General features: G+C 43.1%; 2 protein-coding genes across 17 annotated transcripts in view; one reads left to right on the top strand and one right to left on the bottom strand.

The window, feature by feature from the left end:
* The window catches only part of FAM228B (family with sequence similarity 228 member B), a 91,993-nt gene that overhangs the window by 45,886 nt on the left and 21,539 nt on the right, over window positions 1-24,568 (bottom strand). For 2 of the 14 annotated variants that reach the window (XM_063790077.1, XM_054678283.2), the window contains exon 1: window positions 38-120. The exons of 7 other annotated variants lie outside the window; for them this stretch is intronic. The gene's annotated coding sequence lies outside the window, so the exon portion shown is untranslated. Of the gene's footprint in view, window positions 1-37; window positions 274-24,568 lie in introns of those variants that run through there. 5 more of the 14 variants (XM_003308952.6, XM_016948133.4, XM_001144366.7 and 2 more) reach the window with 5 other exon arrangements.
* On the top strand, window positions 225-8,989 carry PFN4 (profilin family member 4). Of its 3 annotated transcripts, none has more exons than XM_016948137.1 (6): window positions 225-308; window positions 879-959; window positions 1,164-1,290; window positions 2,421-2,558; window positions 4,034-4,139; window positions 8,117-8,989. In XM_016948137.1, exons 3-6 carry the CDS (start codon window positions 1,174-1,176, stop codon window positions 8,143-8,145), a joined length of 390 nt encoding a protein of 129 aa, XP_016803626.1. In that variant the 5' UTR covers window positions 225-308; window positions 879-959; window positions 1,164-1,173; the 3' UTR covers window positions 8,146-8,989. The 3 variants fall into 3 exon arrangements, with proteins under 3 accessions (XP_016803626.1, XP_016803628.1, XP_016803625.1); XM_016948136.4 differs by having other exon boundaries at window positions 308-594; XM_016948139.4 differs by lacking the exon at window positions 879-959 and having other exon boundaries at window positions 232-594.

A 24,568-nucleotide genomic window follows, 5' to 3' on the forward strand; every position in this document is an offset into this window, starting at 1 on the left:
CCGGCCTGGCGGGGAGGTCGCCGGCCGCGACAGGCACCTCTCTGCCCTCCCAAGGCCAGCAGGCCCGCGGCCGTCCTGCTCCACACTCGGGCCCGGCCCGACGGCCCCGGAGTCGTCCGACTGCGGCTGGAAGGGAGCCCGCCCGCGTCTGCGGAACGCGCGAATGTTGGCGCCCACCGTCTCCCGGACGCAGCGCAGCGCGAGCACTCCGCCCCCTGCGCCGCGGGTTCCACAGCGAGTCCGCGCGGGCGGTGCCGTGGCGGCGGAGGACGGCTTCAGGCCCAAAGGGGATTGGGCGGCGGCTCTAGGTGGCGGGTCTTGGTTTGCGGAAGGGGCTGGAGTCGCTGCTTCTCGGTGACCGGCGCGTGGCCCGGCCAATCCTGCCGCCGCCACCCACCCGCAACCGCGTCCGTTGACGGTCGGGTCCTTGGTCGCCGGGTCCTTGCGGGGCACCACAGAGCGGGGTGGCGTCCGCTCCCTCGAGTCCTCGGTGCCAGGGAATTCACCGCTCACCACCCCCTGCCCCGCCTTGGGTCCTGCTCGGGGACCAAACCACTGGAAGGCAGTGGCGGGAAACGGGCGCCTGTGCCGGAGGTCCTGATGAGGGGGGTCCAAGGCTTGGGGACTTGTGCGGGAAATGTGGGTTTAAGTGCCTTCAAGGTGTTTTTAGTCCATTGGGATGTTGATCAGCGTTCATAGCTGGCGCTGATGCAGGTCACCGGGAAGGGAATGTGTGGGTTTATGGCCACGCATAATCTCTTTTAGTCGTGTTTAACTTAGCAGGGTAGCTCTCCATCCTGGCTGGGTTTTGTTTTTTGTTTTTATTTTTTATTTTACAGAGTTTTTCTCAGTGTGTAATGTTTGTTTTTAAATCCCAGATAATCCTGATGTAAACCATTGACATAGCCAGAAAATCACCAGGCTGGATTTTCCAAACTCAGCTTCATAACCTATTCTGTGTGAGCTGTGATTTTTCTATGATTCTGTTTTCCTCTTTGGGTACTGGTGGGCCCTGAATGATGGACCACCGTTTTCACCCTGTACCTTTTCAAAGTACACTTGCTGATCTTAGAACTGTCTGCAGTGTCTTAAGGACATTTGTATTCACATGCCTTTTAAAAGCTAGCCAGAGTCAATGGCTTCAACTGCACTTTCCCTTTCAGTTGAGGGAACATGAGCCATTTGCAGAGCTTATTGTTAGACACCCTCTTGGGAACCAAGCATGTGGACAGTGCAGCCCTCATCAAAATCCAGGAGCGGAGCTTGTGTGTAGCATCACCAGGTTTCAATGTAAGAAAAAACAAGTTTGGACCTAAGACTTGATTTACTTATTATTTCTATTCTTCCAAAAAATGAAGCAGACATGACTTTTTTTTTTTTTTTTTTTTTTTTTTGAGACGGAATTTCACTCTTGTTGCTTAGCCTGGGATGCAATGGCATGATCTCAGCTCACTGCAACCTCCGCCTCTCAAGCGATTCTTGAGCCTTAGCCTCCCGAGTAGCTGGGATTACAGGAGTGCGCTACCAGGCCCGGCTAATTTTTGTATTTTTAGTAGAGATGGTGTTTTACCATGTTGGTCAGGCTAGTCTCAAACTCCTAACCTCAGGTGATCCACCTGCCTCGGCCTCCTCAAGTGCTGGGATTACAGGCATGAGCCACCGTGCCCAGCCCAGACATGACTTTTAAATTAACTTTTTCTGTAAAGAGCTCCATAAATATTTTAGGTTTCTAGGCTTAGTCTTTTTACTGTTGATATAAAGGAATACCTGAAGCTGGGTAATTTATAAAGAAAAGAGGTTTATTTGGCTCACAGTTCTACTGCCTGGAAGACTGGTCATCTGTGAAAGCCTCAGGCTGCTTCCACTCATGGCAGAGGTGAAGGGGAGCCAGCATGTGCAGAGATCACAGTGGGGGAGAGGAAGCAAGAGAGAGCAAGTGGAGAGGTGCCAGGCTCTTTCTAACAGCCAGCTCTCCTGGAACAAATACAGTGAAAACTCACAGCTTCCCCCAGCTCGCAGGGAGGGCATCAGTCTATTCATGATCCAAATACCTCCCATTAGGCCCCACCGAAAACGCTGGGAATCAGATTTCAACATGAGATTCAAACTATAGCACAGGGCCGTAGAGTCTCTGTCACAACCACTCAACTCTGCAATTGTAGAGGAAAAACAGCCATACATAAAAGAATGAATGTGACTGTGTTCCAATAAAATTTTATATTTATGGATACTGAAGTTTGAATTTCATATAATTTGTAAGTGTCACGAAGTGTTATTCTTTTGATTTTTTTCCCCCAACCATTTAAAAACATGAAAACCATTCTTAGCTTGCAGGCCATAAAAAACAGGTAGTGGGCTAAATTTGGCTGGCCACCAGCCATAGTTGGCTGACTCCTGCTCTAACCATGTAACCTCTCCAGGTAACGCCCAGTGATGTCCGAACACTGGTGAATGGATTTGCCAAGAACCCTTTGCAAGCCCGAAGAGAAGGACTGTATTTCAAGGGAAAAGATTACAGATGTGTCCGGGCAGATGAATATTCTCTTTATGCCAAAAATGTGAGTGCTCAAGATTTGAAGAGAGCTGAGTAAAAGAAAAGAATTTGCCTCCGAATTTCCTTGCTCTGCCTGATCCTTTCTGTAAAACAGATTAAATCCATTAATGTCTTGAGCCATTGTCTTGAGATAGCAGTCTAGTGCCAGGAAGACATATGTGAAAGAAAGTCCTATCAAGAGCCTGGTTTTGAGAAATGTTCATTCCAGAATCTATTAACTGAGCCTTGCCTGAACTCCTTCCAATACAGTCCCACCTTCATACTCTACATCCTCCTTAAAAAAAAAAAAAAAAAGAGATAATCATTTCTGTGCTTAAAACATTTCTCAGTGGCCAGGCACAGTGGCTCACACCTGTAATCCCAGCACTTTGGGAGGCTGAGGTCAGGAGTTCAAGACCAGCCTAGCTAACATGGTGAAACCCTGTTTCTACTAAAAATACAAGAAAATTAGCCAGGTGTGGTGGTGCGCACTTGTAATCCCAGCTACTTGGGAGGCTGAGGCAGGAGAATTTCTTGAATCCAGAAGGCAGAGGTTGCAGTGAGCCGAGATCGTGCCATTGCACTCCGGCTTGGGCAACAAGAGCGAAACTCCATCTCAAAAAAAAAAAAAAAAAATCAGCTCTCTGTTGCTTATAAGGAATGAAAGAGATGAAAATCATTCATTGGATGCCCTATATTATGGGTTAGGCATGCTGCTTCATCCACATTATAAACTAAATAATCTCATTTTACAGATGAGGACACTGAGGCTTAACAAGGTTAAATAACCCTTACTCATGCAGCAGAAAATGGAGGCACTAGAATTCAAGCCCAGAGCTGTCCAATTCCAAAATGTACGACCTTTCCATTACATCAGTTTTGTTTTGTTTTGTTTTGTTGTTGTTGTTTTTTTTGAGACGAGTTTCACTTTTGTCGCCCAGGCTGGAGTGCAATGGCACGATCTCGGCTCACTGCAACCTCCACCTCCTGGGTTCAAGAGATTCTCCTGCCTCAGCTTCCCGAGTAGCTGGGGTTACAGGCGCCTGCCACCACGCCTGGCTAATTTTTGTATTTTTAGTAGAGATGGGGTTTCACCATGTTGGCCAGGCTGGTCTCAAACTTCCAACCTCAGGTGATCTTTCTGCCTTGGCCTCCCAAAGTGCTGGGATTACAGGCGGGAGCCACTGCACCCGGCCTACATCAGTTGTTCTAATTGGGATGGGGTATATGATAATCAATTGCAGAACTTTTTCAAAATCCATCTACCATTATTATAACAGTCTGAAACTTTTTGAGGAAAGGCAACTAAATTGGTGGAAAAGAGTGGACAGTCCAAAAACAGATATATAAACATATGGAAAATATATACGGAATATGTATATTCCATATATATTCCAAACATATGGAAATCAAGAAATGGTGAAAAACGTAGCTGGAGCATGACCACTGGTCCTGTGATTAGAACCAAGAGCAGAATATTCTCTTATATTCTTTATACAGGAGAACACTGGTGTGGTTGTTGTGAAGACCCATCTATATCTTCTGGTGGCAACTTACACTGAGGGCATGTATCCTAGCATCTGTGTGGAAGCCACAGAGAGCCTGGGTAAGTTGGCCTCCTAGTTCCTGTCTTCATTCCCTATGTTAGTTGGGTCTTCCGACTACGAGTAACAGAGATCCAACTCAAACCAGCTAGGGCAGAAAGGAGGAATTTATTGGAAGGATGCTGAGGTTATTTACATAGCCACTGGAAGGACAAGGTGCAGCTGAGCCATGGGGAAGGTAGATTCAGGGACTGGAACACTGCTAGGATTCTGTCTTGAGTTCTAAATGAGTCCGCTTTGTTCTGTCTCATAGCAAACTGTTTCCTTTCCTGGCTGATATCATGGCCAAGCCTCCCATAATACCCCTTAATTTCTCTTAGGACCCTGATTTGGCAAGTTTAAGGTCATATGGTTTACCCCTGTATCAGTCAGCTATGTAGGTGGGGCGGGATAGGGGAGGGGGGAGACAGCAGGGTAAAAAGGCAGAGATGTGGCTGCTGGGGGTCTACCCTATATAAAGAGACACTTTACAGGAAAAGGAATTACTGTGAGTCAGGCAGCCACTTTGTTGGTATGTACTGCATTCCCCCTCCGTGTCTATACATTTTTGAATAAAGATCTCATAGAGAACTAGCTTGGGTATTATATCGGTGAGAGTTGAGTTTAATAAATGGTACATTGTGTTTGTGTTTAGATTTTTCAAAATCTAAATTTAAATTTTAAAAAGTTTACTGGAGTTGCATAAACACTCCTTTGAAACAGAAGCCTCTAGTAACAAAAGCAGCCACTCATTCATTCATTCATTCATTCAACAAACATTCAGAGGTACTTACCATGTGCCCTGCACTATCCCAGATAAATTAGGGAAGCAGAGCTGGTTAAGATATAGCTTCTGCCTTCCATGCCTCTGTACATGCTGTTCTATCTGCCTCAAATATTTTCTGTTTCCTTCCTGTCCCTCACATCTATTCTGCAAATTCCTAATCATCATTAAAGAACCAAGTCAGATCTCAGGCTTCTATCCATTGTGGTATGTATTTTATGCATACCTTTATGATTATCCCCATTACAGTTCTTTGTTTATCTAGATTGTGAATCCCTGGAAGGCATTTGTCTTGTCTTAATCCTTCTTTTTCTCCATTACCTAACACAGTATCTGATGTTGGGTAGGCAATTAGTACATGTTTGATGAATAAATCAATGAATTACTTCGGTCTAGCAGAGTCAGGGAAGGCGCCAGAGAGCTGAATCTTAAAGGGCCAATTGAGAAATTAAGTTTATCACAGAAACTATATGCCTATGTACAGATATGCCTCATTTTATTGTATTTTGCATTATTGGACCCTTCCTGAACAGATGTCAGGATTTGAAGGAGGCTCCATTTCAGAATTGTAGGGCAGGAGCAGAGAGCAGAACAGAGACATAGAGAGCCAGGTTAATTATCTAATTAAAATAACCAGAATATGAGATTAGAAAGATGGGCAATTTGGCTGTCAGGAAGCCAGGCTCTTACCCTGTCAGCTAGGGCTCAGGGCTAATTCCCCAGAGGAGACCAGATAAATTGCCTGACTACTGTGTAATGTAGGTCATGTGGCTGGCACTAAAGGTTAGTATTCTTGCTTAGGGCCACAAAAAACTCCACAGACTCCAAAGAATGTGCCCTGGTTAGAAGTGCACTGCTGGCATCACGCCATTAATATCCCACTGCTCTGGGAAGGGACAGCTATCTTGGAAATGGTCGTATGATCAAGAAGGATGGACAAGGCTGATATCCACTCAGGAGCCAGTTGTCTTATGACTGACTTTTGTTTCCTTTACTCCTTTTTAAAAAAATTATATTTTTCTCTATCTAAAAAATTATACGTGATCATTGTAGAAAATTTGGGAAGTAAAGAATTACAGGCCAGATGGGGTGGCTCACACCTGTAATCTCAGCACTTTGGGAGGCCGAGGCAGGTGTATCACTTGAGGTCAGGAGTTCAGGACCAGCCTGGCCAACATGGCAAAATCCTGTCTTTACTAAAAATACAAAAATTAGCTGGGTGTGGTGGTGGGTACCTGTAATCCCTGCTGCTCAGGAGGCTGAGGCAGGAGAATCACCTGAACCCAGGAGGTGGAGGTTGCAGTGAGCCAAAATAGCGCCATTGCACTCCAGCCTGGGCGTCACAGCGAGACTCTGTCTCAAGAAAAAAAAAAAGAAGAAGAAGAAGAACTATGACCATTTAAAAATTGTATTATGAAGGATTCTAGGGGCATGAATATTAATTAAAGAAAACCTTTAAATAGACTTAGGAAAAGGATGCTATGCTACTTCTGTCACACAAATTAATCAGGTTTGTGCAGTGGCTCACGCCTGTAATCCCACCACTTTGGGAGGCCAAGGTGGGTAGATCATTTGACGACAGGAGTTTGAGACCAGCCTGGAAAACATGGTGAAACCCCATTTCTACCAAAAAAACATGAATTAGACCAGGTGTGGTGGTAGGTGCCTGTAATCCCAGCTACTTGGGAGGCTGAAACAGGAGAATCACTTGAACGGAGAGGCAGAGGTTGCGGTGAGCCGAGATCGTGCCACTGCACTCCAGCCTGGGTGACAGAGCGAGACTCTGTCTCAAAAAAAAAAAAAAAAAAAAAAAATGCAGGATTGTTTTTAAAATAAATATATGAGAGAGTCACATTTGTAACATTGGTAAAATGTTAGCGTCTTTAATTATAGGTCCTTAGTTGTTTTTTGTTTATTTTGTGTTTCTGTTTTTCTTTTTCTTTTTTTTTTTTTGAGACACAGTTTCATTCTATCAGCCAGGCTAAAGTGCAGTGGTGTGGTCTTGGCTCCCTGCAACTTCCAGGTTCAAGAGATTCAAGATTCAGCCTCCCAGGTTCAAGAGATTCTCCTGCCTCAGCCTCCCAAGTAGCTGGGACTACAGGTGCCTGCCACCACACAGGCTAATGTTTGTATTTTTAGTAGAGACGGGGTTTCACCATGTTAGCCAGGCTGGTCTCGAACTCCTGACTTCAAGTGATCTGCCCGCCTCAGCCTCCCAAAGTGCTGGGATTATAGGCGTGAGCCACTGCACCCGGCCAGGTCCTCAGTTTGAAAAAAGAATCTTAAGCATACGTTGTGACTTATTCTGCAAGACTCTGTATAAAAAAAAATGAAGTGCTACCTGGCATGGTGGAGTGCACCTGTAGCCCTAGCTACTCAAGAGGCTGAGGCAGGAGGATCAACTGAGCCCAGGAGTTTGAGCCCAGTGTGGGCAACATAGTGAGACCCCATCTTTAAAACGTAAGTACATCAAGTGCTGTAATCAGGTTTGGTTTTGTTTTGGAGACGGAATCTCGCTCTGTCGCTCAGGCTGGAGTGCTGTGGTGGGATGTCGGCTCACTGCAACCTCTGCCTCCCGGGTTCAAGCAATTCTCCTGCCTCAGCCTCCCAAGTAGCTGGGACTACAGGAGCATGCCACCATGCCTGGCTAATTTTTTGTATTTTTAGTAGAGATGAGGTTTCACCATGTTAGCCAGGATGGTCTCGATCTCCTGACCTCGTGATCAACCCACCTCGGCCTCCCAAAGTGCTGGGATTACAGATATGAGCCACCGCACTTGGCCGTAATCAGTTTTAAGTCTAGGTCACAGAATACATATAGGAGAGGAGGGCAGCAGTTTCTTTTATTCTCCTGAGCCCTCTCTCACCCTGTTCCCTTTGCCCAGCCATATGCATTATTCATCCTTTTTTTTTTTTTTTTGCATGGGAACCCAATTCATACTCCAGGACAACTCAAATACCTCTACTATGGCACTTATTACCATGAAATAGAATTGATGTTTGTGTGTGCCTATATCCCCTACTAGACAATGAACTCCATGAGGGCAGGAACTGTGTTTCAACTATCCAGTCACCCTTGTATCTCCAGTACCTAGCACAGTGCCTAGCACATGGCAGTCACCTGGCAATGTTTGTGGAATAATAAATGGATGAATGAATCATTTGTAGTGATAATTTGCAGCTCATAAATAATAACCATGCTGTGTTTGCTTTCAGGAGACTACCTAAGAAAAAAAGGAAGTTAAGTCATCAGAGGCCCATGAAAGACACTTTTATTATTTTAGAAGAAAATTGAAGAGCCTAAAGAAAAAATATTTTATGGTTGAAAAAACACTAGACAGAAGGCACTAAAAAAGAAGAATGAATTAAGGGAGCAATTTTTATTACTTCCAGAGATCCTCTTCTTTCACTGGAATTACTTGATCAACTGTTTTTTAATAAGTGTTGGTCGTCGGCATGGAATGAGAGAGCACTGATCATTTCACAGAGCATATCTATTGGGAGGCTCCTTTCTGTGAGGCTCTTGTACTCCTACACACCTTGCTAAGTATGCCAAGAATGCAAGGCTCTCACCACTCTTTATCCAAGACATTTCTCAGGGTTAGGTTGCAGCAAGCAACCTTGAAAAATGAAGGGATGTCTACCATCAGGACAGAGAGCAAGCTTGCTTACTGTTTGCTATAAAAGCAGTGGAGTCCCTGAGCTCAGTGTTACCCCTCCTGTAATACAACTCCCTGCATGTGTGACATCTATCTGGCTCACATCACCCCTGTGAGACTTGGGAGAAGGGATTGCAAAGGCCATTCAACAATGGACCACTAGTCAAGGTATTCAATGGACATTTCACACTCCCATTTGCAGGTATCTGGTATCATTTTGAACATTGGAAAGGCCTTCTCAAAAATCAACTCAAAAAGATTTCTGACTCTAACCCTAACTCTCACTGCACACCTTAGTAAGGCAGTATGGTCACTAAATGCACCCTTCCCCAGAAAGAGTTCATCTCCTCTTGGTCTCCTAGGTGATAATCTGGACCATAAGGGTGGAGAGCTATAGAACCTATTTTGAAAATTCAAGATTCTACACTGACTATTGCTAAACATGATGCATCTTTTCTTCCCTAACAACATCCTCAGGCCAGCCTGGTTGGTATACCCTTCAGATGTCCCTGGGGAGAGACCACCTTCGACTACTTAAAAAAAGACAGCCTAGGGAATTCAAATTTAATTCTGGTTCAGCTAGATTGGACTAACATGGTCCTATATCATGACAATAATGACTACTTAGTTAAGTACACTGTTCTCTAGATCCCTCTACAGGGTTCTACACAGGCCAAGATAGGATATAATGGTTCTCTTTAATTTTGCAAAAATGCCCCTGTCCCTCTTACATCTGACCCTTCCAGACAAGAGGTCTGGATGCAAGTAGGGCACGATTGGAGAAAAAGTATAGACATGGCTACTGGGATGGGACACACCAACTGCATGGCCACGGAGACCCTAGCACCTGGAGAGGGAACACATTCGATCTCAGGAGATTGGGAAACAGGGGAGCCCTTTCATGTTCTTTTTGTCCCCCAGATTCAGCATCTCCTTGTGGCAAACCCTAACTTACTAGCCTTTGTAAGTCAAGTAAAATCAAATCTTGGGTCCTTTATAGTTCCTGACATAATCAGGCAATGAGGTACAGAATTCAAAATTCCAAAGACATGCCATCTAGGGCAGGATGTCTTTTGCTGGTATTTACAGAATTATCTCATTTTCAGCTCTGTATAATAGCCTTACACAGAACTTACTTCCAACATCATTCCTTTTCTGAGCTTGGATGGCCAAGTACCACAGATTTGATTTTTTGTTTTTGTTTTTGTTTTTTTTTTGGTAGTCAGCCTTGCCACTAGTCCATTCATCCATTATTTAGTCAGTAGTTTGATTCTTTTGGGGGTTTTGTTGTTGTTGTTTGTTTTGAGACAGAGTTTTGCTCTTGTCACCCAGGCTGGCGTGCAATGGTGCAATCTCGGCTCACTGCAACCTCCACCTCCAGGTTTCAAGTGAATCTCCTGCCTCAGCCTCCCAAGTAGCTGGGATTACAGGCACCCACTACTACACCTAGCTAATTTTTGTATTTTTAGTAGAGACGGGGTTTTGCCATGTTGGTCAGGCTGGCCTCGAACTCCTGACCTCAGGTGATCCACCCGCCTCGGCCTCCCAAAGTGGTGGGATTACAGGCCTGAGCCACTGTGCCCAGCCTGTTTTTTGTTTTTATTTTTGTTTTGAAACAGGGTCTCACTCCATAACCCAGGCTGGAGTGCAGTGGTGTGATCACAGTTAACTACAGCCTCAATCTCCTAAGCTCAAGCGATGCTTCCACTTCAGCCTCCCGAGTAGCTAGGGTTATAGGCACATGCCATGTGCAGCTAATTTTTAAATTTTTTGTAAAGATGGGGTCTCACCATGTTGCACAGGCTGGTCTAGAACTCCTGGGCTCAAGCAATCGTTCTGCCTCGGCCTCCCAAAGTGCTGAGATTACAAGAGCGAGACACTGCATCTGGCCTTTGATTCTTTTTGAAAAGAGATAACAGTAAATTTTAAATTAACTTATTTAGCATTCTTTGTAATAAGAACGTTAAATAAGTGTATTTAGATGTATTGTTTACTGTTGTATCACCACTACCTAGCACATAGTCGGCTTTGTGCTAGGTAGTAATGATACAACAGTAAATAATACATCTACCCCAAGACAGGCTCACAATTTAGTGGGGAAGGCAAGTTGTAAATGAGTCACATGACCACATGATAAATGCTGGAGCAGGTGTAAAACAACTACAGAGCACAGAACCTGGAGCGACTAACTGTGTCTTCAGGAACCTGAAACTAGCATTTGAAGTGCATTTGGAAGAAGAGTGAGTATGGAAGAGAGTAAAGAGCATTCCAGGCTGAAGGAGCACCAAATGCCAAGGCACAGAGTGATGAAAAGGCCTGTTGTGTGGAAAGAATGGTGAGAGGTTCCATGTGGCTGGAAAGCAGTAAGTGGGAGACAGTGATCAATGAAAATGGGAAGATGGATAGAGCCAAAATAGAAAAGGCTACTCTCCTTGGAGTCACTCAGAAGACATCAAGCAGTGCTGTGGGGTAGACAGTACTTTTAGAAAACTATTAAATTCGGATTACGAAAGTAATATACACTCACTTTTATAACTTGGGAAAATAAGTTAGTCATAATTTCCCATTAAGTGAAAATTTCTGGGCTCGGCATGGTGGCTCATGCCGATAATCCCAGCACTTTGGGAGACTGAGGCTGGCAGATCAGCTGAGGTCAGGAGTTTGAGACCAGACTGGCCAACATGGCAAAACCCCATCTCTACTAAAAAATACAAAAATGAGCTGGGCGTCATAGCAGGTGCCTGTAATCCTAGCTACTCAGGAGGCTGAGGCACAAGAATCGCTTGAACCCAGGAGGCGGAGGTTGCAGTGAGCCAAGATCGCGCCACGGCACTCTACCCTGGGCGACAAGAGCGAAACTCCACCTCAAAAAAAAAAAAAAGATAAAAGAAAGCTTCTGGTGCTGGTTTTGAGATTTTCTTCAGGTCTCTTTTGATGCACGTAATATATACATTTTAACCTTACCTAGCCTTAATGCATAGAGTTGACATTCCACTATGTTCATTTAGCATGATGCTATGAGACCTTGAATGTCTTTAAATTGCTTCAAAAACATTTTAAATCGCTGCATATCATATAAACATTATATTGTTCTTTGTTAGATATTTAGATTATTTCTACTTTTTCACTTTGTAAGTAATATTACAGTTTAGAACTTTTACATAATTCTTTGTATCTCTGATTATTTCCTTAGGTCTGGAAGTGGAATTTCAGGGTCAGAATTTGAGCAACTTTATGGCTCTCTGGAGTTTTTGTTTTGTCTCTTACAAGGAAGGAATTTTACACCATAGCTTGTAACATGCAGTTGAGGGGTTTTTTTGGCAGATGGGAGTTGTATGTAATTCAGCTCTAATTAGCCCCCTCTGCTTGTGGGGTGAGTCCGAAGCAGTCTTAGTGTCCCAGTGGGTGAGGATGAGAGGAAATACTGCAGACATTTGAACTAGCTGAGTCAGAGACTGGAGAAGCAGGTTACTCTTTAAATTCCAGTTAGTGCTAAATCATGGTGATGTTGGACAGTCACACCTCTGCAGTCCAGAGATGTACAATATAAAGATACTTGTGAGGTTTGCACGACAAGCCAGGAAGCATTTGAGGACTTCTAGCCACAACTCCAAAAGAGGACAGGGATGCCAAGGCCCAAAGCTAAACAAAGACTGAGCTATCAATACTTCAGGCTAAAATTAGGCTGTGTCATCAAAACAGAATGGACAGGAGCAGAGATATGCAAAGAATGGCTCTCAAGCCTGCAAGACTTGAACATGTGAACATATTGATATGTGTGTAGAAGGAATGTGTAACCACAAAAAAAATGGAAGTGGGGCCAGGTGCGGTGGCTCATGCCTATAATCCCAGCACTCGGGAGGCTAAAGCAGGTGGATTGCCTGAGCCCAGGAGTTCGAAATCAGCCTGGGCGACATAGCAAGATCTTGTCTCTACAAAAAATGCAAAAATAGCTGGGCATGGTGGCACACCCCTGTAGTCCCAACTACTCAGGAGGCTGAGGCAGAAGGGTTGCTTGAGCCCAAGAGTTTCAGGTTACACTGAGCTATGATCATGCCACTATATTCTAGCCTAGGTGACACGGCGAGACTCTGTTTCAAAAAAAAAAAAGATCAGCCAGGAAGCTCAGATAAGAGTCACTGGAGTAAATGTTGGTTGGGCCCATTCAAAGTGGGAGGGTTTATGAGCAAACAATTTAAGTACCCTGGTAGTTTCCAACAATAATTCTTTGACCAAGTGTCCTACGATTCAATTTGACACTAGCTAACTGGAATTAGTGTAGACCTCACAGGTTAAGGAGCTCAGTTCCCACAAGCCTGTCCCCACTACAGATGCCAAACACGAGTCCCAGGTCCCCAGGCTACCCGCACTACCCACACTTCTGTCTGACCTGGCTACAGATTTGGAGGGGGAGTCCCATGACTCATGATAATTTGCTGGAATGACTACAGAACTCATGAAAAGGCTACACTGCACTTACGATTGCAGTTTTCTTATAAAGGATGCAAGTCAGGAATAGCCAAATGGAGATGTATAGGGCGGGGGCACAGAACTTCCACACCTCTCCAGACACATGCGCCTCCCAGCACATGGAGGTGTTCGCCAGCCCAGAAGCTCTCTCCAAACCTTGTTGTTCCAGGGTTTTTATATGGGCTTCTGTTATGTAGGCATAATTGACTGAATCATCGGCTATATGATTGAACTCAATCCCCACTCACTTTTCCTCCCCAGAAGTCAGGGGATGAAGCTAAAAGTTCCAGCCCTCTAATCACAGGGTTGGTTCTTCTGGTGACCAGCCCCTGCCCTGAAGCTATCTAGTACCTATTCCCCATCCCAGAAATGGGTGACCGATAGGTGTTTTTTCTGATCCCCTCCCTCCTCCCACCCTCCACTCTCAAGCAGGCCCCAGTGTCTGTTGTTTCCCTCCTAGTATCCACGTGTTCTCCTTGTTTAGCTCCCACTTACAAGTGAGAACAGGTGGTATTTGGTTTTCTGTCCCTGTCTTAGTTTGCTAAGGATAATGCCTCCACCTCTATCCATGTTGCTGCAAAGGACATGATCTCATTCTTTTTATGGCTGCATAGTATTCCATGATGTATATATACCACATTTTCTTTATCCTGTCTACCATTGATAGGCATTTAGGTTGATTATGTGTCTTTACTATTGTGAATAGGCTGCAGTGGACATATGCATGGATGTATCTTTATGGTAGAATGATTTATATTCTTTTGGGTATATACCCAGTAATGGGATTGCTGGGTCAAATGGTAATTCTGTTTTAAGTTCACTGAGGAGTTGCCACACTTATTTCTCCAATGGCTGAACTAATTTACACTCCCATCAGCACTGTATAAGCATTCTCTTTTCTCCACAACCTCGCCAACATCTATTATTTTTGACTTTTTAATAATAGCCATTCTGAATGGTGTGAGATGGTATCTTGTAGTTTTCATTTGCATTTCTCTAATGGTTAGTGATGTTGAGCATTTTTCATATGCTTTTTGGCTGCATATATGTCTTCTTTTGAAAAGTGTCTGTTCATGTTCTTTGCCCACTTTTTGATGGAGTTGTTTTTGCTTGTAAATTTGTTTAAGTTCCTTATAGATTCTGGATATTAGACCTTTGTCAGATGTATAGTTTGCAAATATTTTCTCTCAGTAGGTTGTCTGTTTACTCTGTTGATAGTTTCTTTTGCTGTGCAGAAGCTCTTTAATTTAATTACATGCCATTTGTCAATTTTTGTTTTGTTGCAATTGCTTTTGGTGTCTTCATTATGAAATTTTCACCAAGTCCTATGTCCAGAATGGCATGTCCTAGGTTATCTTCCAGTGTTTTTATAGTTTGAGTTTTTACACATAAGTTTTTAATCCATCTTGAGTTGATTTTGTATATGGTGTAAGGAAGGGGTCAAATTTCAATCTTCTGCATGTGGCTAGCCATTTATTCTAGCACCATTTATTGAATAAGGAGTCCTTTCCATTGCTTTTTTTTTTTTTTTTTTTTTGCCATTACTCTTTTTTTTGGTCAACTTTGTTGAAGCTCAGATGGTTATAGGTGTATGGCATTATTTCTGGGCTCTCTCTACTGTTCCATTGGTCTATATGTCGTTTTTGTACCAGTACCATGCTGTTTTGGTTACTGTAGCCCTGTAGTATATAGTTTGAAGTTGGGTAAGGTGATGCCTCCAGCTTTGCTTAGGGTTGCCTTAGCTATTCGAGCTCTTTTTTGGTTCCATATGAATTTTAAAATAGCTTTTTCTTTTTTTTTTTTTTTTGAGATGGACTCTTGCTCTGTCAGCCAGGCTGGAATGCAGTGGCGCAATCTCGGCTCACTACAAGCTCTGCCTCCCAGGTTCACGCCATTCTCCTGCCTCAGCCTTCCAAGTGGCTGGGACTACAGGTGCCCACCGCCACACCCAGCTAATTTTTTGTATTTTTAGTAGAGACAGGGTTTCACCGTGTTAGCCAGGATGGTCTCGATCTCGTGACCTCGTGATCTGCCCGTCTCGGCCTCCCAAAGTGCTGGGATTACAGGCATGAGCCACTGTGCCCGGCCAATTTGCATATGTTAAACCAACCTTGCATGTGCTGTTGGATTCAGTTTGTTAGCATTTTGTTGAGAATTTGTGCATCTATGTTCATCAAAAATATCAGCCTGAATTTTTCTTTTCTTTTTATTTTTGTTGTTGTTGTGTCTCTGACAGGTTTTGGTATCAGAATGATGCTGGCCTCATAGAATGAGTTGGGGAGGAGTCCCTCCTCCTCAATTTTTTGTAATAGTTTCTGCTGGAATGGTACCAGCTTTTCTTTATACATCAGGTAGAATTTGGCTGTGAATCCCTCTGGTCCTGGACCTTTTTTGTTTGTTTGTTTGTTTGTTTGTTTTGGTTGGTGGGCTTTTTATTACTAATCCAATTTCAGAACTCATTATTGGTCTGTTCAGGGATTCAGTTTCTTCCTGGTTCAGTCTTAGGAAGCTGTATGTGTCTAGGAATTTATCCACTTCTAGATTTTCTAGTTTGTGTGCATAGAGGTATTCAAAGTAGTCTCTAAAGGTGTTTTGTATTTCTGTGGGGCCAGTGGTAACCTCCTCTTTGTAATTTCTAATTGTATTTATTTGGATCTTCTCTTGTTTTTTCTTTATTAGTCTAGCTAGTGATCTATCTATCTGATTAATTTCTTTCAAAGAACCGATTTCTGGATTTGTTGATCTTTTGTATGGTTTTTGTGTCTCAATTTCCTTTAGTTCAGCTCTGATTTTGGTTATTTCTTGTCTTCCAATAGCTTTGGGGTTGGTTTGCTCATGCATCCCTAGGTCTTCTAGTTGTAATATTAGGTTGTTAATTTGGGATCTGTCTGTTTCATATGGGCATTTAGTGCTATAAACTTCCCTATTAACACTGCCTTAGCTGTGTCCCAGAGATTCTTGTATGTCATATCTTTGTTCTCATTAGTTTGGAAGAATTTTTTTATTTCTGACTTAATTTCATTATTTACCCAAAAGTCATTTCGGAGCAGGTTGTTTAATTTTCATGTAATTGTGTGATTTCAATGATTTTCTTAGTATTGATTTCTATTTTTATTGCACTGTGGTCTGAGAATGTGGTTGGTATGATTTCAGGTTTTTTTATTTTGCTGAGTATTGTTTTATGTCTGATTGTCTGGTTGATTTTGGAGTATGTGCCATTTGGTGATAAGAAGAATGTATATTCTGTTGTTTTTAGGTGGAGCGCTCTGTAGATGTCTATCAGGTTACTTTGGTCAAGTGTTCAGTTCAGGTCCTGAATAGGTTTGTTAATTTTCTGCCTCAATGATCTGTCTAATACTGTCAGTGGGGTGTTGAAGTCTCCCATTATTATTGTGTGGGAATCTAAATCTCTTCATAGGTCTCTAAGAACTTGTTTTATGAATCTGGGTGCTCCTGTGTTGAGTGTGTATATATTTAGGATAGTTAGGTCTTCTTGTTGAATTGTACCCTTTACTATTATATAATGCCCCGTTTATCTTTTTTTATCTTTGTTAGGTTAAAGTCCATTTTGTCTGAAATTACGATTGCAACCCCTGCTTTTTTTTCTGTTTTCTGTTTGCTTTGTAGATTTTTCTCCATCCTTTTATTTTGAGCCTCCAGATGTCATTACATGTGAGTTGGGTCTCTTGAAGACAGCATACTATTGGGTCTTGCTTTTTTATCCAGCTTGCCACTCTGTGCCTTTTGATTGAGGTATTTAGCTGATTTACATTCAAGGTTAGTATTGATATGTGCAGATTTGATCCTGTCATCATGTTGTTAGCTGGTTATTATGCAGACTTGTTAGTGTGGTTGATTTATAGTGTCACTAGTCTGTCTACTTAAGTGTGTTTTTGTAATGGCTAGTCATGGTCTTTCCCATACATATTTGGTGCTCCTCTCAGGACTGCTTATAAGGCAGATCTGGTGGAAAAAAAAAAATCCCCTCAGCATTTGCTTGTCGGAAAATGATCTTATTTCTCCTTCACATATGAAGCTTAGTTTGGCCAGATATGAAATTCTTAGTTGGAAATTTTCTTCTTTAAGAATGAAATGAGGCCAGGTAAGGTGGCTCATACCTGTAATCCCAGCACTTTGGGAGGCTGAGGCAGGCAGATCACCTGAGGTCAGGAGTTTGAAACCAGCCTGGCCAACACAGCGAAACCCTGTCTCTACTAAAAATACAAAAATTAGCTGGTCATGGTGGTGGGTGCCTGTAATCCCTGCTACTTGGGAGGCTGAGACAGGAGAATCACTTGAACCCAGGAGGTAGAGGTTGCAGTGAGCTGAGATCATGCCACTGCACTCCAGCCTGGGCAACAGAGCAAAACTCTGTCTCAAAAAAAAAAAAAAAAAAAGAATGCTGAATATAGGCCACCAGTCTCTTCTGGCTTTTAGGGTTTCTGCTGAAAGATCTGCTGTTAGCCTGATGGAGTTCCCTTTGTAGGTAACCTGCCCTTTCTCTCTATCTGCCTTTGACATTTTTTCTTTCATGTAAACTTTGGAGAATCTGATGATTATGTGTCTTGGGGATGGTCTTGAGTAATATCTCTCAGGGTTCTCTGCATTTCCTGGATTTGAATGTTGGCCTCTCTAACAAGGTTCAGGAAATTTTCATGAACATTATCCTAAAATATGTTTTCCAAGTTGCTTGCTTTCTCCCTGTCTCTTTCAGGGATGCCCATGAGTCATAGATTTGATCTCATTACATAATCCCATATTTCTCTGAGGTTTTGTTCACTCTTTTTTATTCTTTTTTCTTTATTCTTGTCTGAATGGGTTATTTCAGAGAGCTAGTCTTCAAGCTCTGGGATTCTTTACTCAGCTTGGTCTATTCTGCTGTTAATACTTGCAGTTAGAATGTGCAATTCTTGTAGTGTGTTTTTCAGCTGTATCAGATCAGTTGGGTTCTTTTTTATAGAGGCTATTTCATCTGTCAGCTCCTGTATTGTTTTATTGTGATTATTAGCTTCCTTGGATTGGGTTTTGAATTCTCCTGAATCTTGATGATCTTCATTCCTATCCATATTCTGAATTCTATTTCTGTCATTTCAGTCATTCCAGCCCAGTTAAGAACCCTTGCTGGGGAACTAGTGTGGTCATTTGGAGGAAAGAAGACACTGGCTTTTTGATTTGCCAGAGTTTTTGTGCTAGTTCTGTCTCATTTGTGTAGGCTGATGTTCCTTCAATCTTTGAAGTTGCTGTCCTTTGGATGAAATTTTTTGTTTTTGCTTTTTTCTTCTTTGATGCCCTTGGGGGTTTGACTACAGTATAAGGTGGGTTTGGTTAACTGCTTTCAATTCTAGTCCACTCCTAGGTCTTGGAGGAGCCCCTTCCAATTACTGTCTCCCTATTTGCATTTCTTTTTTGGGGTGTTCTGGTCCATGGAGCTCCCTTAGGCAAGGGCCACAGGTGGCAGACAAGCTGTAACCTTGCCAGGTCAGCTCCAATCTGCTGTCTGTGTGCTTCCTGGGGAAACACGAGGTTGTCTCTGCCTGCAGAGTTCAGGCAGAATCAGGACCACTGGATTGGAAACTACTGGGTGTGGCCCATCTGGCTACAGGAGGCGGGGGTGGGTGGATGCAGTTGGCTGCCCTGCTGTCTGGGTGTTTCCAGTGCAACAGGAGGCTGCGTCCCTTGACAAATTCAGGTAGAAGTAGAGCCACTGGGCCAGAAGCTCTGGCAGGTGTGGCTTGCCTGGCTACCAGTGGCTGGGGTTGGTGGGAACGCCTTCTCTGGTGTCTGTGCTTCCTGGGACAACAGAAGGCTGCATTTGTTGGCTGAGTTCACACAGAAGCAGGACTGCTGGGCCAGAAGCTCTAGCAGGTGTTGTCCACCTGGCTGTCAGTGGCAAGGGTGGGTATGGTCATGTGCCTTGCCATTTGGGTGCTTCCTATGACAACAGGAGGCTGCACCCACCAGTTGAATCCACACAGAAGCAGAGCTGCTGGGCCAGGAGCTCTAGCAGTTGTTACCCAACTGGCTACCAGTGGCAGGGTAGGTAGAGTCACTTACTCTGCTGTTTGGGTGTTTCCCAGGACAACAGAAAGCTGCACCCTCTAGCTGAGTTCACACAGAAGCAGGGCTATTAGGCTGGAAGCTCTAGCAGGTGTTGCCCACCTGGCTACCAGTGGTGGGGGTGGGTGGAGTGGCTGGCCGAGTTCAGGCTGAAGTGAGACTACTGAGCTAGAGGCTGGTGTTGAGTCCTACCCAGCATGGGTGGGTGGAGCAACCTTACTGCTCCCATGCATGGCAACTGCAGCCTTTGCTGGGGCTACGGCGCTGGCTGGTCTGCCCCAGGGCCCAAGGCTTATAGAGGTCCCCTTGGACTCGAGAGTTGGCCCTGTAAAACGTCTGAGTGGCTCTCTGCCTCAGTCTAGAAACACGATGGGTGGGTGTGGGGCCCAGTGGGATTCTCCTATTCCCAGTCTTGCACAGGTCCCTGTGGAGAGCATGAATCACCCTGGGGGCTCTCACTCACTCACCCTGTCCTGTGTTGGAGAGGTTCTCCTGGCTCCATGCTGAGCCCAAACAGCTGGTGCCTGGCTTCACTCCTTTCTGCACTCTGTGTTCCTCTACTGCCCTGATGGGTCCCAACGTGGTTTTTCAGATGATCAGCCTGCAGCTCAGTGTTTGCTAGTCCTTTTGTTTCTTCTCCATAACAGCAGCACACATGAGCTGCCTCTAGTCCACTATCTCGGCCCCACCCCCAATTCATCTCAATCATCCCATCTTGTCCTGAGTCCTGGCTTACCATTTGACATTCCACATAGATTTGCCTGTAGATTTTGGGGTTCAGCCCCCATGCCAATAATTTCTTCTTACAAATTAGCACACTGATACCTGGATTTGAGAACTCAGTTTTGTGAGCTGTAGACCCGCGCTCCACATACTGACAGGCAGGGAGTCTGACCTGGACTATAGCGATTCTCTGAAGTTCTGCAGGCCTGGTGAAGCCTCTTGGCAGCTCACCTCTTGGCCGGCCAGCCTTTCCTAAACACACCCGCTGCATTGCTGGGTGCCTAGTGGGAGCCTTTTTCATAAACTTCCTCAAGGCAATAACTGTCTGGAGCCTCCTCTGTAGAGCATTCCAGTTGCCTCCTATAATTCTCATTACAAACTTCCAACTGGGTCCAGCTACGCAGAGAGACCCACACAAGTGACCCTTTGGTGGTAGCTATACAGCACCTGTGGAGGTGCCCAGGGAGCCAGCAATCTTTTGTAACAGAGGTCTCCAAATGAGAGAACTTTATGTCCTGATGGTTCACAAAGCCATTAGAAGGGGCACACAGGCATGAATGGATTTAAGGGGTTCCTTTTTCCCAGGTTCTCAACTTCCATACGTACTTTCCTGAAAAGGATCTGCTGTAGTTGAGGACTGATGTCAAAGCTACTTTCTGGCCTCCCTCCCCAGCCTCCCTTCACCCAGTATACAAAAGGGCTCACGCTCACACAGCCCTTTGAGCCTTTGAGCCTGGCTTGGAGCAAAAGAACTGTAAGGTGCCAAAGGAAGAGAAAATTCTAAATATTTTAAATTGCATGATTTCTTTCATCCTCCATTGTTCAAAAATGCATCATATGTGAAGGAGAGTCCTATGAGAGTAAAGCAAAAAAAGTATCAGTGAGAAACAGTGAACACTTTTGTATCATAATTCATCCAGGAAAGGAAGGCTGCGTGCCTTGTCCATCTATATTTCTTAAGGTTCAGAAGCAAAATGATTGTTACAAGGCACATATTAACATGATTATTGAATTAAAAAATGAGAAACTTTTTCTGATAGAAAGTAATTTGATTTGGCTGATTAGTTTAACAGTGAGGACTGCTTTTGCCAATAAGAATGTCACAGATGTTTTCCATAAATGAGTTAAGTCTGCAGCTCCGATATGTTAATGAAAATACATTTATTTTGTTTTTTGGTTTCTTTTTTGAGACAGAGTCTCACTCTGTTGCCCAGGCTGGAGTGCAATGGCATGATCTCAGCTCACTGCAACCTCCACCTCCAGGGTTCAAGCGATTCTCCTGCCTCAGCCTCCCGAGTAGCTGGGACTACAGGCACCTGCCACCATACCCAGCTAATTTTTGTATTTCTAATAGAGACAGGGTTTCGCCATGTTGGCCAGACTGGTCTTAAATTCCTGACCTCAGCTGATCCGCTTGCCTTGGGCTTCCAAAGTGCTGGAATTACAGGCGTGAGCCACCACTCCCAGCCTGAAAATACATTTAAAACATGAGATAGGGTAAAAGGATTTGATCCAAAAAATTTAGCAAAAATGTATTAAAATTAACATTTTTACTTCCTGAATCTTTCCTGAACATATCAATTTAAACAAGGTGCCTCTAAGTGAAAAAATAGCAGATATAATTAATAAGCATTTGATAAGTCTTCAGAAAGCTTTGTTGGTATAATTCCAGAAACTGAGAACTTGAATGACACTTATGACTGAGTAACAGATTGGGTGGTTTCCAAGTCTTTACTTTCAACAAAACTGAAGCAAGATCTAATTAAGTTGTCAGCTAATAGAGCATTGAAAACAACTTTTGATGATAGATCATTATATGGTTTTTATTATATAATTCAGAGGTATTCAAAGAATCGGCTGGCATTCCTATGATGAAATTTTTTTCCCATCTAATTTATGCAAACTAGATTTCTCAGAGCTTGTCTATAAAAATAAAAAATAGGGACCGGGAGCGGTAGCTCACGCCTGTAATCCCAGCGCTTTGGGAAGCCAAGGCGGGCAGATCACAAAGTCAAGAGATAGAGACCATCCTGGCTAACACGGTGAAACCCGGTATCTACTAAAAATACAAAAAATTAGCCAGGCATGGTGGCGAGCGCTTGTAGTCCCAGCTACTCAAGAGGCTGAGGTGGAAGAATGGCGTGAATCTGGGAGGCGGAGCTTGCAGTGAACTGAGATCGCGCCACTGCACTCCATCCTGGGCGAAAGTGCGAGACCTCGTCTTTAAAAAATAATAAAAAAATAAATAAAATAATAAAAACTAGGAAGAGAACTAATTTCGAACTCAGTCCAATTCTAGCAATAAGTAATATTCATCCACATATATAACTGTTGGGAAAAATTCAGCCCTACCATCATTAAGAATATATTTCCAATTACGTTTTATGTTTAATAATTATTATTTAAAATAATACATAGTTTTGACCAATTGTGGACTAATAATATCATAATAATAAATCCAAAAGAAATTTAACACTTATAGTAGCCCTGTGGTCACAGAAAATATTTTTTTAAATTAATGTCAATTTACATACATATTTTTCCTGCAGATAAGAATGATCAGTAAAGCATAAAATATAGCAGAATATGATTCAATGAAAACAGTGGAATGAAAATATGAGTAGTAGAAGAAAAATAAGGTTGTAAAACTTTTTTTATTATTATACTTTAAGTTCTAGGGTACATGTACACAATGTGCAGGTTTGATACATAGGTATACATGTGCCATGTTGGTTTGCTGCACCCATCAACTCATCATTTACATTAGGTATTTCTTGTAATGCTATCCCTCCACCAGCCCCCAACCCCCCAACAGGCCCTGGTGTGTGATGTTCCCCACCCTGTGTCCAAGTGATCTCATTGTACAATTCCCACCTATGAGTGAAAACATGCACTATTTAGTTTTCTGTCCTTGTGATAACTTACTGAGAATGATGGTTTCCACCTTCGTCCATGTCCCTGCAAAGGACATGAACTCATCCTTTTTTATGGCTGCATAGTATTCCATGGTGTATATGTGCCACATTTTCTTATTCCAGTCTATCATTGATGGACATTTGGGTTGGTTCCAAGTCTTTGCTATTGTGAATAGTGCCACAATAAACATACGTGTGCATATGTCTTTATAGTAGCATGATTTATGATCCTTTGGGTATATACCCAGTAATGGGATTGCTGGGTCAAATGATAATTCTAGTTCTAGATCCTTGAGGAATTGCCACACTGCCTTCCACAATGGTTGAACTAATTTACACTCCCACCAACAGTGTAAAAGCATTCCTATTTCGCCAATCCTCTCCAGCATCTGTTGTTTCCTGACTTTTTAATGATTGCCATTTTAACTGGCACGAGATGGTATCTCATCGTGGTTTTGATTTGCATTTCTCTGATGACCAGTGACGATGAGCATTTTTTCATGTGTCTGTTGGCTGCATGGATGTCTTCTTTTGAGAAGTGTCTGTTCATATCCTTCACCCACTTTTTGATGGGATTTTTTTTCTTGTAAATTTGTTTGAGTTCATTGTGGATTCTGGATATTAGCCCTTTGTCAGATGAGTAGATTGCAAAAATTTTCTCCCATTGTGTAGGTTGCCTGTTCACTCTGATGGTAGTTTCTTTTGCCATGCAGAAGCTCTTTCATTTAATTAGATCCCATTTGTCAATTTTGGCTTTTGTTGCCATTGCTTTTGGTGTTTTAGTCATGAAGTCCTTGCCCATGCCTACGTCCTGAATGGTATTGCCTAGGTTTTCTTCTAGGGTTTTTATGGTTTTAGGTCTAATATTTAAGTCTTTAATCCACCTTGAATTAATTTTTTTATAAGGTGTAAGGAAGGGATCCAGTCTCAGCTTTCTACATATGGCTAGCCAGTTTTCCCAGCACCATTTATTTAATAGGGAATCCTTTCCCCATTTCTTGTGTTTGTCAGGTTTGTCAAAGATCAGATGGTTGTAGATGTGTGGTGTTATTTCTGAGGCCTCTTTTCTGTTCCATTGGTCTATATATCTGTTTTGGTACCAGTACCATGCTGTTTTGGTTACTGTAGCCTTGTAGTATAGTTTGAAGTCAGGTAGCTTGATGCCTCCAGCTTTGTTCTTTTTGCTTAGGATTGTCTTGGTAATGGGGGGTTCTTTTTTGGTTCCATATGAACTTTAAAGTAGTTTTTTCCAATTCTGTGAAGAAAGTCATTGGTAGCTTGATGGGGATGGCATTGAATCTATAAATACTTTGGGCAGTGTGGCCATTTTCACGATATTGATTCTTCCTATCCATGAGAATGAAATATTCTTCCATTTGTTTGTGTCCTCTTTTATTTCGTTGAGCAGTGGTTTGTAGTTCTCCTTGAAGAGGTCCTTCACATCCCTTGTAAGTTGGATTCCTAGGTATTTTATTCTCTTTGTAGCAATTGTGACTGGGAGTTCACTCATAATTTGGCTCTCTGTCTGTTAATGGTGTATAGGAATGCTTGTGATTTTTGCACATTGATTTTGTATCCTGAGACTTTGCTGAAGTTGCTTATCAGCTTAAGGAGATTTTGGGCTGAGACGATGGGGTTTTCTAAATACACAATCATGTCATCTGCAAACAGGGACAATTTGACTTCCTCATTTCCTGATTGAATACCCTTTATTTCCTTCTCTTGCCTGATTGCCCTGGCCAGAACTTCCAACACTATGTTGAGTAGGAGTGGCATCCTTGTCTTATGCCAGTTTTCAAAGGGAATGCTTCCAGTTTTTCCCCATTCAGTATGATATTGGCTGT

The sequence above is a fragment of the Pan troglodytes genome, chromosome 12 (genome assembly GCF_028858775.2).
Source record: "Pan troglodytes isolate AG18354 chromosome 12, NHGRI_mPanTro3-v2.0_pri, whole genome shotgun sequence".
NCBI lineage: Eukaryota > Metazoa > Chordata > Mammalia > Primates > Hominidae > Pan > Pan troglodytes.